This window comes from Engystomops pustulosus, chromosome 2, assembly GCF_040894005.1.
Source record: "Engystomops pustulosus chromosome 2, aEngPut4.maternal, whole genome shotgun sequence".
In the NCBI taxonomy this organism is placed as follows: domain Eukaryota; kingdom Metazoa; phylum Chordata; class Amphibia; order Anura; family Leptodactylidae; genus Engystomops; species Engystomops pustulosus.
In genome coordinates, this window is record NC_092412.1 from 63,910,921 (window position 1) to 63,927,757 (window position 16,837).

At 40.7% G+C, this 16,837-nt stretch overlaps 1 protein-coding gene across 1 annotated transcript; it reads left to right on the top strand.

Moving 5' to 3' along the window:
* Positions 1-1,219: 1,219 nt before the first annotated feature.
* On the top strand, positions 1,220-12,477 carry PRIM1 (DNA primase subunit 1). Its single transcript, XM_072134971.1, has 13 exons — positions 1,220-1,453; positions 2,424-2,581; positions 3,394-3,500; positions 4,627-4,700; positions 4,980-5,116; positions 6,664-6,722; positions 6,826-6,935; positions 8,496-8,584; positions 8,773-8,906; positions 9,104-9,169; positions 10,129-10,226; positions 11,354-11,452; positions 12,240-12,477. The coding sequence occupies exons 1-13, from the start codon at positions 1,345-1,347 to the stop codon at positions 12,257-12,259; spliced, it is 1,260 nt and encodes a 419-aa protein (XP_071991072.1). The 5' UTR covers positions 1,220-1,344; the 3' UTR covers positions 12,260-12,477.
* Positions 12,478-16,837: the final 4,360 nt, after the last annotated feature.

A 16,837-nucleotide genomic window follows, 5' to 3' on the forward strand; every position in this document is an offset into this window, starting at 1 on the left:
CCTTCAGCGACACAGGCGGCATGACATCATCACACGCCGCCTGTGTCACTGCATAGTACAGAGCAACGTTGGAAGCCGGATAGGGGTTGCATCACTCCGTATATAACTTGCGCCTGCGTCTTAAAAAAACAGGTGTGATTTATGTACCTGGCGGGTGATTCGGCAACAGGTGCCGGAATCGACCACATTAGTAGCAGATTTTGCCGCTCCCCAAAGGGCTCTGCATTCTGCCGCCTCAGGCAAGATTCACTTTAAAGGATATCTACAATCAAAAGCAAGCATGGATAAACAAAGGACACTTAATCATACATTCAGGCTTTGATAATATTTTTATATTTGTTATCCACCACCTCCTTCCTTCTATAATCATCTTTTAAAATTATGCTAAGAAGCCTGAAGCACTCTGGAAGGGAGTGCTACCAGATGCGTTGATTTGAAAGCCCTTAGACCGACAGCACCGTGGTGTTTTGAACCCGTTTTTGTGCTGTTTTTAAGCAGTCCGTTAAAAACCGTCTGTGTTTTAAAGACGCTTTCACGGGACACCGCTCATGCACTAGTGATGTGCACGCTAGCTCTCAACTGTGTTGGGTACATCACTGGCGCAATGCGCGGCGTACCTGTGGAGCCGACTGAGGCGCACTGCTGTGATTGGTCTATTAAAAAAGTCAATGAGCTGGCAGGATTTCCGGGATTGTCCACCACACTACCAACATGCGTTGCGTTTGTAGGCGCCATGTGTGACGGCACCTATAACAAGCCCAGCCTGCACCTCATCTCCACAGCTGTAAATTTCCTGTATATAAAAGCATTGCTGACAGACCATACTTCATTAGTTTTCTCTCCTTGTGGTCACATGGCGGACGCTATGCAGATGTTTGCAGGTTTGCTGAAGTTTCCCATAGTCATCATGTGATCAGGTACACGTGCCTACTGACTCCATTGTGCTCTGACTCTTGCGATGAATGGGTTAAAATTACAAAACTGTGTAAAAAAAAATTTACAACTGTTTGCTGAATCCCATGACAAGCCGCTGGCGACTTGCTCCATGCTAGAAATACACCGCCATCTTGTGGAGCCTTCGCCTTCGTATGCTACGTATTTCTCCACATTGTTTGGCGCCATCATGTGGACAATACTAGTAAAGCAGCACTGACGACAACAAAGCCAAGGTCTCCCGCTGTGACTCAGTTACAGAGAAAACTACATCTCCCATGATGCTTTTTATGGGAACGGGAAGTGACGTAATACTTATGGCAGCGAATGGGGCGTGGCCTGGTGTTTCCCGCGTAGTTTGTGTTCTTTCTGTCAGTATCGGCAGATCAGTACATTATAGTGTTTTGCAGTATGGACCTGGAATCGTACGACCCGGCCAGTCTGCCCGATCTGTTGCCGCTCTACTACCGGAGGCTGTTCCCCTACTTCCAGTACTACAGATGGCTGAACTACGGGGGCGGTGAGAGGGGATCTGACTCCGCTATAGCCTGACATATTAGAGGATCATTGGGGAGGGAGGTTTACGAGAAGTGTCTGAGTAGAACTGTTCTTGTTGCCCATGGCTTCTATGGACTATTGGAACAGTTCTGCTGGCACTCCCTCATCCATGTGTGGGCTCTGTTCACATTAGTGTTGTGCAGCATCTTTGCCTGGAGGACACAAACTGTGACTGACAGACTTATTTGAATTTAGTTGGAGCTCAGGTTCAATAGTCTGCACTAAAAACTATGGAATGTGATGCAGAGACCTGATTACCTGATTCAGTTTGTCCACACGTCGGCTGCACTCCTATGACTGATCACAGCTAAGATCAGTCACGTATCATCTAGTGAGTTCAGTTTAGCATAACTTTGGTAAGAAAGGAAGTCATCAAATGGACTAGTGATGGGTAGTACTTTAGACTAGAGCTGGTTCTTTGGACTTCACTATAAAGAGCCGTTCTTCTGGCTCCTAAACAGCTCCCTATGTAATAACATAGGGAATCGTTTTCAGCTGACCACACATCCCCATTCCATCTTTAATCCAAAATGTTTGCGTAAAGGGGGCATGGCTATCTGTATCCGGTGAGCCATAGCGAAAAACCCCTCACTGGCCACTGGACCATGTTCTCTAGGTTGGATCATCCTCTCCAAACTTTACGTATTCAGGATAAACCTGTAACATATAATGAGTTTACAAATCCCACATGATCACATTCCCTGATTTTCTGTGAAATAAAGTGGAACTTCTCTCTGTGATTTTATACACTAAACCAATCGGCACCTTTGGGCTCAATTTGGTACTCTGATGGGGTTGAGCTGACCTGTGCCACAATGTTGGGGTCTGTGCCAAATGATCTTAGGGGGGAAGGCGCCGGCATTTAAAGATGACAAATTTTCTTTGATGAGCATTTATTTCTTTGTGATAAACTGTCTTTGTTTCTATTTCAGTTGTCAAGAATTACTTCCCCAACAGAGAGTTCAGCTTCACCTTAAAAGATGACATATACGTGAGATATCAGTCCTTCAATAACATGAATGAGCTGGAGAAGGAGATGCAGAAGATGAATCCCTACAAAATAGACATAGGCGCAGTATATTCTCACAAGGTCAGTCCTGTTTTCTATATAGAAATTCATTGTTTATTATTTCTTTTTACTTAACCTTTGGCAATATTGGACGCAGAGCATTGGACTGTAACGCTCAGCGCCCAATATATTGAGATTATACCAGCCCAAATCCTAATCGGATTGGATTACAAAAAAGGAGTAACCCCTTCAAGGAGTTAATAATGAAAAATGCAAAATATGTATTTATCAGCATTCTAAGTTGGAAACACTGAAGTGACTTGAGGAAACTGAACTAAAATGTTTACATAAATGTTGCGTTGAAGTTCTGATTTTGCGCCATATTTATCGCAGTGACTCATGCAGGATAATAAATTTGCAGGAACTTTAGACACTTGTGTAATTTTACACCACCTATTGGTTGTCCTGCTAACTGCTTTTTATAGCCCCCACTATTCTAGAGTTATAAAAGACACTATTTTCAGCAATTTTAGGCAATCAGCTGGGAGGTGCCAGGCTGCTTCCACTAGCATGGGATTTGGGGTTCTGAAAATGCTACCTCTGATAATGTTTGGTTTCTTACTGCATCGTAATCTATTAAAAGAAGCAAAGAGTTTATAGGAGGTAAAAGATTCTCTTTTAAGAGGTGTCTAAAACTCACACACAAAAGAACAAGTAGTCCTCAGCCTTATGAAATTCATTTTTTTTGGTGTTAAGTTTAGTATATGCCCCCCCCCCCTTTGTCTTCCGTAGCATCGTGCTAGATGCCCCATACCTCTATTGTACATTTGATAGCAGTACTGCAGAGCAGTAGATGATTATATATTATATTCTGCTGTTCTCCATCATTGCAGCCCAGCATGCACAACTCTGTCAAATCAGGAACCTTCCAGGCTCAGGAAAAGGAACTGGTGTTTGATATTGATATGACAGATTATGACGATGTCCGAAGATGCTGCAGGTAAGGATTATTTAAAGGTCGCTTACAGTAGGTTGACGCTTCACCAAAAAAGCATCTTTTTCCATCTCGTCCCCCATGACGGCCCCCTGGAGGTTGCTTCCCCTTCCCCCGGGGGTCAGTCATGAAACCAAATAACCAGTAACGACTAATTCGTTTTTTTCAGTCTGCGGTTCAACCATCGATCCTTTTTTTGCTTGTATGTTAGATATCGATATCACCACGTCCCAAAATGTCTCCTCTATCAAAAACAATTATTCCTAGTGGGGAACCCCGTAATGTAAAGTGGCTCCCAAATGTTCTAACTGGACCTTTTTCTTGCCATTTTTAATTAAAAAAGAATAAATTGTGATAAAAAGTTATCCAAAAGTTTTAGAGCTCCTGTAATGATGGCAATGAAAACATCAGCTTTACATGTGTAAATGACACTTTACACATTACACATGTTCGTACACGGAAGTATGAGAAAGTTATAGGTGTCCGAAAATGAGGAAAAAATTTCAGTACAAAAGATTACACTTTCAAAGATCTTTTAAAATATTATAAAACATATATGAATGTGCTGGCTCAGCGATGCCAACCAAAAGAAAAAAGGGCAGGTGTTTTGTGTTTTGTTTTTTTTTGTCAATTTTGACCTAATTTGGAATTTTATTCCAGCTTCCCTGTACACAGCATAGAATATTAAATGGTGCCACTAAAAAGTACAATTTGGCCGTCATACGTGTTTGTAAATAGAAACATTTTTTAAAAAAGTTGACTTTTGCCTGGAGGGGAGTAAAAAAAAAAAAAGAAATGGAAAAGCAAAAATGAAAGGGCTAAGTTCTGTAGGGTTGCACCACGAACTTTCCTTTATCTACAAAATCTGGGCTCTGCAGATCAGGATCTATCCACTGACCAGAAAACTTGGGCATTCAGTTCCTTTGGACAGTCAGTATATTGTATTCTGCTTCTGTTTAGTGATTCCATAACTGGAGCAGCAGCATACGTGTGTGACGACTGTTATTTTCTAATGGGGAATCGGGAGGACTCATTTTGGGCACCTAGTAGTTTTTTTTTTTTCTGTTTGTAAAATAGTGTACACAATTTTGTATTACATTTCTGACGTGACTGATCGTGATGTGTTGTTTAGTTCTGCAGATATATGTAATAAATGCTGGACATTGATGACCATTGCCATCCGAATCCTGGATCGGGCTCTCTATGGTAAGCCCTCTGGTACCACAGAACTCTGTCATAATTTGCACTAGAAAACTGTCTGCACCGTTTTTACAAAGAGTTTTAGACCGTTTTCTGGCATAAAATAAACCAACTTATAGGAGGTGCAAAGTTCGACTAGATAGCTTTATACTGCAAAAAATGTATCATCCATCACCAGACCATCACTATGAAGACAGTGTAGTCTAACTCTGCACTGTCTTACTTGCCCACTTTTTATAAGTTTGCCCCAGTGTATTCCACTTTTTTATTTTGTTTCCCTCTTAGAGGATTTTGGCTTTCAACACAGATTGTGGGTGTACTCGGGAAGAAGAGGAGTTCACTGCTGGGTGTGTGATGAGTCTGCAAGAAAACTCTCTCAAGCCGAAAGATCAGCCGTGGCTGAATATTTAACAGTAGTAAAGGTATGGCAGTCGGCGTTTGCTTTGTTTGTGTTCCTCTAATTTTTCTGCAGCAGAATATATCATTTGGCTTTCTTGCTAAGAAAACATTTTTGCCAGTCACAAGCTATGGATAGAAATACATTTTTTTTTTATCTGTGGGGTCTTGTATCTGTATGCATGGTATAATGAGCACACAGTCACCAAGCCATGCGACCAGCAGGCTCCTATGGAGATGGGGAGGGGTGAGGAGCATACATCCCTCCCCTCTCCATGCAGCCACAAACTACCCCCGGTAGGAAGTGTAAGTAAAATGCCTAGCAAAAGTTCTGCACCGGATATTTAAAATAAAGAGTAAAGCCTTCTGTCTTTTACCTCATCAGCCAGACATTCCTTCCCATTATATGGCTGCAGACGGAGGGTCATGTGATCTTTTCTGTCCATGAAGAAATTCCCTGTTAGGACCTTTTATGCTTGTATTAATGAATATAAGATCAAGGTCCTGGAAGGGCCATTGTTCATGGACAGATAGAGAGGAGGTAATGGACAGGAGGCTTCACTTTACTAATTAAGAAAGCGGTGCATTTGTACTGGTTGGGGTTAGGAGGAAAAAATGTTCAATAAAAATATTTGATTTAAAAAAAATTATAAAAAAAAAAAAAAGCGGTGCATATTGGTAAATTCTCTAATAATCTGCTCCCACACTTACACACATTACGAAAAATATGAAGTAAAGTGGCCAACCAACTTTAATGGCCCAATTCCTGCACCTTTGTGATTATCTTTCATTTCTAAGATAACAAAAGTCTAATTGATTTTAATTGACTTTTAATTGTTTCCGTTGCTCCACTTGTTTTACTTAAAGGAAATCAACCACTCAAAAAGCATAGGAGAAAGAAGTGACATCACAAGAGAGGCGTCCACTCACACGTGTGAACATGTGCAGTCAAGATTAATAAATAGCTTGACTGATTTTTTTCTAAAAACAGTATCATATCTTTTTTTGCTGGTTGTGTGCTTTATTGCGACTATTCTCCATTCCCGTCAAAAGAGCTAAGCAGGTGCTGATGGATATTTTAAAAATGCCTTTATTGCCATTCTGAACAATTTCACTGCTTTATAAAACATTATTTCACATTACCTGGCTCCTTTCCAGCAGCGTATGGTGAGTTTAGGTTTGATGGGAGGGGACATTCTCATCAATGCCTTCCTCACAAACCCTTTGCAGTGGGAGGTGACATAAGCAGGGGGAGGGGGGGAGGCTTTGTCAAAAGCTTGGCCCCGCAGCTTTTGACACATGCTCGGTAGCCGGGAGCCAGGTGTGTGGAGCCAGCTTGGCATATGTTATTGCAATGTAAAGAAAAATGACCACTCTGACAGGTTCCCTTTAAGTGTTGTCTTCCCCCTTGAAGTTGTTGCCTACAATTATTTTATTGATGAACTTTATTTTCCTGGGGAAAATCGATGTTAGAAAAAAAAGTATTTTTGTTGTCTGTAAAAATCATTTATTGTTTAGAAACGTGGAGAATTTTGGTTTCCATTGAGTTGACTATTTATGTTTTTCTTTTCAGGGAGGAGAAGAAACGATTAAGAAAGTAAATCTCATTGAGCCAATCCATCCATTCTTAAAGTATGTTCATACTTACCACTACTTACCGTACATCTTATTGAGTGAATGATTTATCTTCTACCATGTTCTCCTGCATTCATGTATATTGTCCCATCTCTTCCAGGAAATCCATTGTGGTTATAGAGAAATACTTTGAGCAGTACGCCTTGTTGGGTCAGGACTTTCTGGAGAATAAACAGTGCTGGGAAAAAGTGTTGTCACTTGTTCCAGAAGATATCCTTTATCTTATTATGTGCAGCGCTTTCTAGTTTATCTCTCTATAATTTTATAGGTGTAGTTTCATGGAAAGATTTTGTTAAAAATGTAAAGGAAATCTACCATCAAAATCCATCATGATAAACCAGGGACACTTACTCATAAATCCAGGCACTGTTACTGTGGTAATCTTATGTGTTATCCATGGCCTTTTTCCATCTTAACTCTACTTTTAACATTATTCTATTGTGTCTGAGTGGCTCCCATTGCCACTCTATAATATGGCTTTACAAGGTGTTGCACTGTCTTGCCCTCCCACCTGCTGCCTCAGCACTTGTGCAGTTATCGGGAAGGAAGGGTGACACAGCGTAACAGCATAACAAATGTAATAAGATTACCATGGTGCCTGGATCTTTAAGTACCCCTTGTTTATCAATCTCGATCTTGAGGGTAGATTTCCTGAAAAGGTTTTATGGGATCAGAGACCTGCTGGGACCTCCACCAGCCGACAATGAACAGGACCTGTGATGCGGAGAATGCCGCTCCATTCACTAACTGTGTAAGCGTCACAAATAGGGTTGCACTGATACCAGAATTTTGAGTCTGATCCGATACCCAGAAAAGTATTGCGTTACTCAATCCCGATACTTTAAAGAAAAGAAAAAAAGTATTATCTGAATGTTTAGGGTGCGTTCACATGGGGTGTTTGCGTTGCACTTAGAAATGCAAAGCAAACGTCTGGGGGCGTGGCTCGGTCTGTGATCAGTAATGGTCACCAGTGATTTGCCAGGAGAAGCTTTAGTGCCTTATCACAGTGTTACTTATGTTGTAAAGGTTGTCCTGGTGATGATAATATAAAATACTATACTAAATAGTATAATTAAGGGCTCAAGTAGTGTGTTTTTGATGTCCGTGTGCTATCCTTTTTTTTTTTTTTTTTTTTTAATATATATTATTTGCAAAGGGGTAACGGACGCACTGTTGCCTCCCAAAAAATGGATGCATATGCGTGACATCGATATATGCTCAAATGTTGGTAGGGAACCAATCTGAATGAGTTCTTATTTATTATTTATAAATTTATTTTTATTTATTTATTTTTTTTTGTCCTATTCATTTAACTGTATTATATGCTTAAAATATTATAATCTCCATTAATCAGCCCTGGAGTTGATGACCTGAAACATCTACACAAAGGATTTCCTGCCCTGTGTCTCCTCAGAAGACATATACAAGAAGTCTGTGGAAGTCATTCGGCTGCAGAAACCTGGTTTTGAACCGTTCTGGATTTGAAAGCATTGTGCAACCTTATTCAGAAATAGCACTCCCTCAGCCTGCTGTTCTAATTATTAGTGAAAGCGAGATAATCACCATCCGGGTGGCGGGGGTCCCACTGGTTGGACCCTTTTCCTTGTTAACTTATAAACATGGGACAAACTCCTTTGACAGTTGCAGTGGGACAAATTGTTACTTATTGTAGGAAAAAATTAGCATCTGCATTATCCCAGTACCACTTGAATCACAAATGATGAAGTGTCACAGTTATTTGTTAAGTGTCTCCTTAATATATTTAACCACCAGCCAGAGAGAATCTGCTGCATGACTTTCAGAAAGCTCGAACCTCTGTGGATCGCTGGGAGAAGTTAAAGAAAAATTTACCTAAACTGGTGTGTAAGTTTTAAATGTTGATATAATATACAGTACATCCTCTTTGTATGTTCTCCAGTTATGAGGTTTACGGCCGTATCTGAGGACGCCTTGTTCTGTGCAAAATGTCTAATATTTGTTGGAAGTTTTGCCTGTTTTTATCTTTTTGTGGTTTAATTTCTTTTTCATGTTTTGTGATCTTTTCTAGGATCCTAAAAAAGGTGTAAATTTATCCAAAGAGATTATGTTACAGTATTGCTATCCCCGCTTGGATGTTAATGTCAGCAAAGGGGTTAATCACTTGCTAAAAAGTCCCTTCAGTGTCCACCCGAAAACTGGCAAGTGCTTGTGGTTTGTGGTTATCATCTTCCAAATGAAAATCTTTTGGTCAACCGCCTCTGTTTTGTAACACGCATTGTTTTATGGATTTTTTTTTTTTTTTGCAATTAATTAATGCAGGCAATAATTTAAGTGATGCTGAGATAAAGCAGGTGACACACACACATTTATAATAATCTGCTGTGTCATCTTGTAGGTAGAATATCTGTTCCAATTGATGTTAAGAAGTTGGACAGTTTTGATCCATTTGCAGTCCCAACAATAAGGTAAGCTTAAATTGAAGATAACATAATATATGTAATGATATATATATAATCACTAAAATGGAGTGCTAAGTGTATCATTGCCTGCAGCTTTTTTTGGCTCAGTTCTCTCCGGTAGAGGCGGCTTTCTCCGCTTTCCCACTAATTTTGGTTCTGCACTCTCAGGGTCCTGGGGGTCTGGTGTCTGTTATTTATTCCCATGTCCTTTCTAAGCTGTCCCCCTCTGCCAGTCAAAGCCCGCTGTGAGATTCTCATTCCCTCACTATCTGATGAAGACTGGGGGGCGTCCTTGGGGTCTCGCACCTCCGTATCACCATCAGCCAATAAGTTGTTTCAGTAATGTATCACCCATCAATGCTATATAACGCTGGTCAGATTGTTCTGGATGCATAGATTGCCAAACTCTAGATGTCAAGTGGACCGGGAAAATTTCATCACCTAATATGCAATTACATAGCCGCATTCTGGGGAGAAGTATTTTTCTCTGCTGTCTGATATCCTGAACAAACCACTTCCTACCTCACCGGCCCTATGCCTATTGGTAATTGCGCAGGAGGATGACTGGTCCCATTATGAAACTATTTTTCTGAAGGAAGCTCTGTTTCTGGCCCGTAAGGCCATTGCTATACACTGGATGGATGATCGCTCTCTTGCTGTTTCTCAGTGGAAGAAATTGGTCAATTTGACAATTTGACCATACGAGAATATAGTGTACACCGCGGCTGCCCAGATAAGTTCTGGAGAGTGTGGAGTTCCTGATGCTCTTCCCCAGATACCCTTTTTATTGTCTATAGTCTCAGAGGGCCACTTTTCAATGAGTGTACTATGATTCTTTCAACTGGATACAATAAAATGGTAACTGAGTGACGGACACTCACTCAGAAGTACAATTTGTTCCAATAAAAACAAGCCCTCATACAGCTCTGTAAAACTAAACAAACTTGTAACCCTGTTCAATTTAGCTTGATCTGCAGTGAGTTGGACAATGTCAGCACAAAAGAAGACGAGGACCAAGTTAGCCCTAATGAAGGAGAAACGGACGTTAAACGAAAAACTAGAGGTGATTTACATATCATATTAGATTTGACCTTTTGTGTGGTCGGGAGCCATGGCACACAACGGTGAAAATTGGCTGTGTGTGTGTGTGTTGATTGGTTCAAAACACGAAATTCTTTTTAATAGATCAGTGCCCACAGCTTAAAGGAAACCTACCATTTAGAATGGTAGGGGTAAGCTGTAAGTACCGAGCACCAGCTCAGGGTGAGCTGGTGCCGGTACTTACTTTCGTTAGTGTTATAAATCGCGGTTTTAACACTTTTTAAACTTTAGAGCGACCGCGCGCAACATCTCCTCTATTTCCTATGTAGGCGCCGAAGCCTGTTCTGGTCTAGAGTTTAAAAAGTGTTAAAACCGCGATACCGCAGTTTATAACACTAACGAAAGTAAGCACCGGCACCAGCTCACCCTGAGCTGGTACTCGGTACTTACAGCTTACCCCTGCCATTCTAAATGGTAGGTTTCCTTTAACATGTTAGGATCCGTGAAAAACTGATGCCAGGCTGATGCAAATTTTAGTCACAGTTAGCCTTACTTCTGGTTAAGTCATAAGAACTTTTATAAACTGTCTGTGTGAGTACAGGAGGAAAGCCGATTTGAAACCACTTTTTTATTTTAAATCCAATCTTTTTTTATTGAACATTTTTAAATTTTACAATCGCAAATCAAAAAAAAACCTCCCCGCTCATTGGAGAGTCGTACAGCTTAAATGGACATTTACATCTGGATATTATAGCAAATAACATACGTTGGACAAGAGAAACAGCATATTTACACAAGGATATAAAGAGGAGATTGTGTGCTACCCCACAGGGGGTAGGTTTGCCGAGGGAGGTGGTAACAAGTACTTCCGGAAGGGAGTGTAAGAGCCCCAGTGGGGGGTAGAGAGCATCAGTTGTAAAGGTCTGGAGACACAAAATGGCAAGCAAAAATGGACAGCAAGCAGTCTTTACAAATCTGTAAGAAAATTGTTTCTAACTGTTGACTATTGACCTCTGCTGGGCATTGTCGTACATGAAAATAAGTATCATGGCAAGTGCATGAGTGGGGCTGGGGTTTCTAGACCTCTAAACTTTGAGTTGTTCTTCCTTTTTAGAATTTTGTAATCCTAATACCTTTTCTAATTTTTAGACTATAAAAGAACAAGTTTGGGTCCATATGTAAAAATATTTGAACAGTTTCTTGACAAGCTTGACCAATCTCGAAAAGGACAAATGCTGCTGCAGAGTGGTAAGTACACAGACAAATTTCCTCATGTTGCTATATCAGGCCATAGACAGATGGGTCAGAATCCCTGCAGAAACCCAAAATTAGTGGTTTTAGCTGAGACTTCACCACGGCAAGGAGACGACTGAGTACAACCTTTCATTGCAAATAGTGAATTGAAAGGAATAATTAACCATTGTAGAATGTGGATGGGATTTGTGTGTGTGTTTATATAGATACATATATTTCTCACATCCAGTATGCTGATAGTGTAAATTGCTCCAGGAAAACTGTGCATGATTGTTATGAAATATCAAGGTTCTCGATATTGATGGCTTTTTCTAATGCCAGTGCCTTCTCGAGTGCATACACAGTACACGCACTGCAGATGCAGTAGGACAATTTTTTTAAAAAAACGTTCCAAAATGCAGTAAATTTGCCAGGTCTAAGATATTAAAGAGGTTTTACCACAAAGACAATTTAGGCCCTATCCTGTGGATAAGGCCTAACTTGCTGATCAGTGGGGGTCTCTGTGCTGAGACCCCCCGCAGATCGCAAGAACGAGGGGTCCGACCAACCACTCGCTGCTCCTCAGACTAATGGAGCAGACAGCCGTAAATGACCGTTCTGCTCCATTAATCTCTATGGAGCTGAAGGAAATTGCCGAGCGCTGCGCCCACCGATCTCCATGGATGGGGCCTAACTTGTCTTTGTGGGTAAACCCATTTAAGAAAAATGTATACTAAAGAGCACTTGTCTGCTAGTATTAATTAATATTTATTAATTTTTTATTTATTTTTTTACCTTTTAGATCTAAAGAAAGAGTTTTGAATTTCATGAAGGCATCATGTTGATTGGCTTGCTATGCAGGATGATGGTTGTAATCTACATCAAGTGTCTTAAAGAACTGTGGTTTCTTTCAGTCATTACACATTTATATGGACTTTGGACACTGTTTTATGATGAGCGACTTATTGACCAATTTCACCATATGTAAAATAACAAAGGACTGTCCTTTATCTAATAAATTGTATTATAGTTTGGTAAAATTGTACTTGTTGTTTAATTCAAATTTTGGAGCCTCGTGCAATATTGGGCCACTGTGAATCCATGCAAACGGCGCATAATTCAACATTTTTATTTATTTTTTTTATTTATTTTTTCACTTTTTTTTTTTTTTTGTTGCTGTTTGTTCAAATGACAGAACCTGTGGGGCTTTAGTGCAGTCTATAGTTTATTGGGGTTTGTAATGCAGTGGATCTGTGAACCCTAATTACTCCCTACAAATCCTGACTTGTCTAGCTCAACCCTCAGAGAGGGTAAGCATGAGCAAAGGGTAGTGAGCCCTCTTGAATACTATTCACCAAACAGCTAAGGAGATCAGAAGGACTATTTATATCCAGATGGTAGCTTTAACACCAGGAGCAGCACTTCCTTCGGTTTGGAGCACACCTAGGTATTGGACACTGCAGGATATACTACCAGCTTAGGGGCACCACAATGGGGAGCCTATGCCCACATAAATGTGCTCCAGTGTATGGAGTACAAAGCCGCTCCTTCATTGCCCCCCCCCCCCCATGCTTCGCAGTAAGTCTGGTGTTCTTTGGAATCGGCATTCATTCCAAAGACAAGTTGTGTTTCTACCAAACCGTTCTACTTTGGTTTCATCTGATCATATGGCATTCTCCCAATACTCTTCTGGAACATCCAAATGCTCTCTAGCAAAGGTCAGATGGGCCTGGATATGTACTGGGTTAAAGGACTTCTACCACTAGGAAGAAGAATTGAAAACCATGCAGGATCCGCTCTTCTTTTAGCTTATGTCCTGGTTAAAGGATGTGGATGTGGATATATAAGGAGCCCGGCTTTCTATAAGATGCTCTGATGTAGATATATAAGGAGCCCGGCTTTCTATAAGAGTCTCTGATGTAGATATATAAGGAGCCCGGCTTTCTATAAGATGCTCTGATGTAGATATATAAGGAGCCCGGCTTTCTATAAGAGTCTCTGATGTAGATATATAAGGAGCCCGGCTTTCTATAAGATGCTCTGATGTAGATATATAAGGAGCCCGGCTTTCTATAAGAGTCTCTGATGTAGATATATAAGGAGCCCGGCTTTCTATAAAAGTCTCTGATGTAGATATATAAGGAGCCCGGCTTTCTATAAAAGTCTCTGATGTAGATATATAAGGAGCCCGGCTTTCTATAAGATGCTCTGATGTAGATATATAAGGAGCCCGGCTTTCTATAAGATGCTCTGATGTAGATATAAGGAGCCCGGCTTTCTATAAGATGCTCTGATGTAGATATATAAGGAGCCCGGCTTTCTGTAAGAGTCTCTGATGTAGATATATAAGGAGCCCGGCTTTCTGTAAGAGTCTCTGATGTAGATATATAAGGAGCCCGGCTTTCTATAAGAGTCTCTGATGTAGATATATAAGGAGCCCGGCTTTCTATAAGAGTCTCTGATGTAGATATATAAGGAGCCCGGCTTTCTATAAGAGTCTCTGATGTAGATATATAAGGAGCCCGGCTTACTATAAGATGCTCTGATGTAGATATATAAGGAGCCCGGCTTACTATAAGATGCTCTGATGTAGATATATAAGGAGCCCGGCTTACTATAAGATGCTCTGATGTAGATATATAAGGAGCCCGGCTTTCTGTAAGAGTCTCTGATGTAGATATATAAAGAGCCCGGCTTTCTATAAGAGTCTCTGATGTAGATATATAAGGAGCCCGGCTTTCTATAAGATGCTCTGATGTAGATATATAAGGAGCCCGGCTTTCTGTAAGAGTCTCTGATGTAGATATATAAAGAGCCCGGCTTTCTATAAGAGTCTCTGATGTAGATATATAAGGAGCCCGGCTTTCTATAAGATGCTCTGATGTAGATATATAAGGAGCCCGGCTTTCTATAAGATGCTCTGATGTAGATATATAAGGAGCCCGGCTTTCTATAAGATGCTCTGATGTAGATATAAGGAGCCCGGCTTTCTATAAGATGCTCTGATGTAGATATATAAGGAGCCCGGCTTTCTATAAGAGTCTCTGATGTAGATATATAAGGAGCCCGGCTTTCTATAAGATGCTCTGATGTAGATATATAAGGAGCCCGGCTTTCTATAAGAGTCTCTGATGTAGATATATAAGGAGCCCGGCTTCCTGTAAGAGTCTCTGATGTAGATATATAAGGTGCCAGGCTTTCTATAAGAGTCTCTGATGTAGATATAAGGAGCCCGGCTTTCTGTAAGAGTCTCTGATGTAGATATATAAAGAGCCCGGCTTTCTATAAGAGTCTCTGATGTAGATATATAAGGAGCCCGGCTTTCTATAAGAGTCTCTGATGTAGATATATAAGGAGCCCGGCTTTCTATAAGAGTCTCTGATGTAGATATATAAAGAGCCCGGCTTTCTATAAGATGCTCTGATGTAGATATATAAGGAGCCCGGCTTTCTATAAGATGCTCTGATGTAGATATATAAGGAGCCCGGCTTTCTATAAGATGCTCTGATGTAGATATAAGGAGCCCGGCTTTCTATAAGATGCTCTGATGTAGATATATAAGGAGCCTGGCTTTCTATAAGATGCTCTGATGTAGCTATATAAGGAGCCTGGCTTTCTGTAAGAGTCTCTGATGTAGATATATAAGGAGCCCGGCTTTCTGTAAGAGTCTCTGATGTAGATATATAAGGAGCCCGGCTTTCTGTAAGAGTCTCTGATGTAGATATATAAAGAGCCAGGCTTTCTGTAAGAGTCTCTGATGTAGATATATAAGGAGCCCGGCTTCCTGTAAGAGTCTCTGATGTAGATATATAAGGTGCCAGGCTTTCTATAAGAGTCTCTGATGTAGATATAAGGAGCCCGGCTTTCTGTAAGAGTCTCTGATGTAGATATATAAAGAGCCCGGCTTTCTATAAGAGTCTCTGATGTAGATATATAAGGAGCCCGGCTTTCTATAAGAGTCTCTGATGTAGATATATAAGGAGCCCGGCTTTCTATAAGAGTCTCTGATGTAGATATATAAAGAGCCCGGCTTTCTATAAGATGCTCTGATGTAGATATATAAGGAGCCCGGCTTTCTATAAGATGCTCTGATGTAGATATATAAGGAGCCCGGCTTTCTATAAGATGCTCTGATGTAGATATAAGGAGCCCGGCTTTCTATAAGATGCTCTGATGTAGATATATAAGGAGCCCGGCTTTCTGTAAGAGTCTCTGATGTAGATATATAAGGAGCCCGGCTTTCTGTAAGAGTCTCTGATGTAGATATATAAGGAGCCCGGCTTTCTGTAAGAGTCTCTGATGTAGATATATAAAGAGCCAGGCTTTCTGTAAGAGTCTCTGATGTAGATATATAAGGAGCCCGGCTTTCTGTAAGAGTCTCTGATGTAGATATATAAAGAGCCCGGCTTTCTGTAAGAGTCTCTGATGTAGATATATAAGGAGCCCGGCTTTCTGTAAGAGTCTCTGATGTAGATATATAAGGAGCCCGGCTTCCTGTAAGAGTCTCTGATGTAGATATATAAGGAGCCCGGCTTTCTGTAAGATGCTCTGATGTAGATATATAAGGAGCCCGGCTTTCTATAAGAGTCTCTGATGTAGATATATAAGGAGCCCGGCTTTCTATAAGATTCTCTGATGTAGATATATAAGGAGCCCGGCTTTCTATAAAAGTCTCTGATGTAGAAATAAGGAGCCCGGCTTTCTGTAAGAGTCTCTGATGTAGATATATAAGGAGCTCGGCTTTCTATAAGAGTCTCTGATGTAGATATATAAGGAGCCCGGCTTTCTATAAGATGCTCTGATGTAGATATATAAAGAGCCCGGCTTTCTATAAGAGTCTCTGATGTAGATATATAAGGAGCCCGGCTTTCTAGAAGATGCTTTGATGTAGATATATAAGGAGCCCGGCTTTCTATAAGATGATCTGATGTAGATATATAAGGAGCCTGGCTTACTATAAGAGTCTCTGATGTAGATATATAAGGAGCCCGGCTTTCTATAAGAGTCTCTGATGTAGATATATAAGGAGCCCGGCTTACTATAAGATGCTCTGATGTAGATATAAGGAGCCCGGCTTTCTATAAGATTCCCTGATGTAGATATATAAGGAGCCCGGCTTTCTATAAGATTCCCTGATGTAGATATATAAGGAGCCCGGCTTTCTATAAGAGTCTCTGATGTAGATATATAAGGAGCCCGGCTTACTATAAGATGCTCTGATGTAGATATAAGGAGCCCGGCTTTCTATAAGATTCCCTGATGTAGATATATAAGGAGCCCGGCTTATTATAAGAGTCTCTGATGTAGATATATAAGGAGCCCGGCTTTCTATAAGATTCCCTGATGTAGATGCTGGTTATAAGCCCATGTGTATCTGTGTGAATGACACCAGCAGCTGAC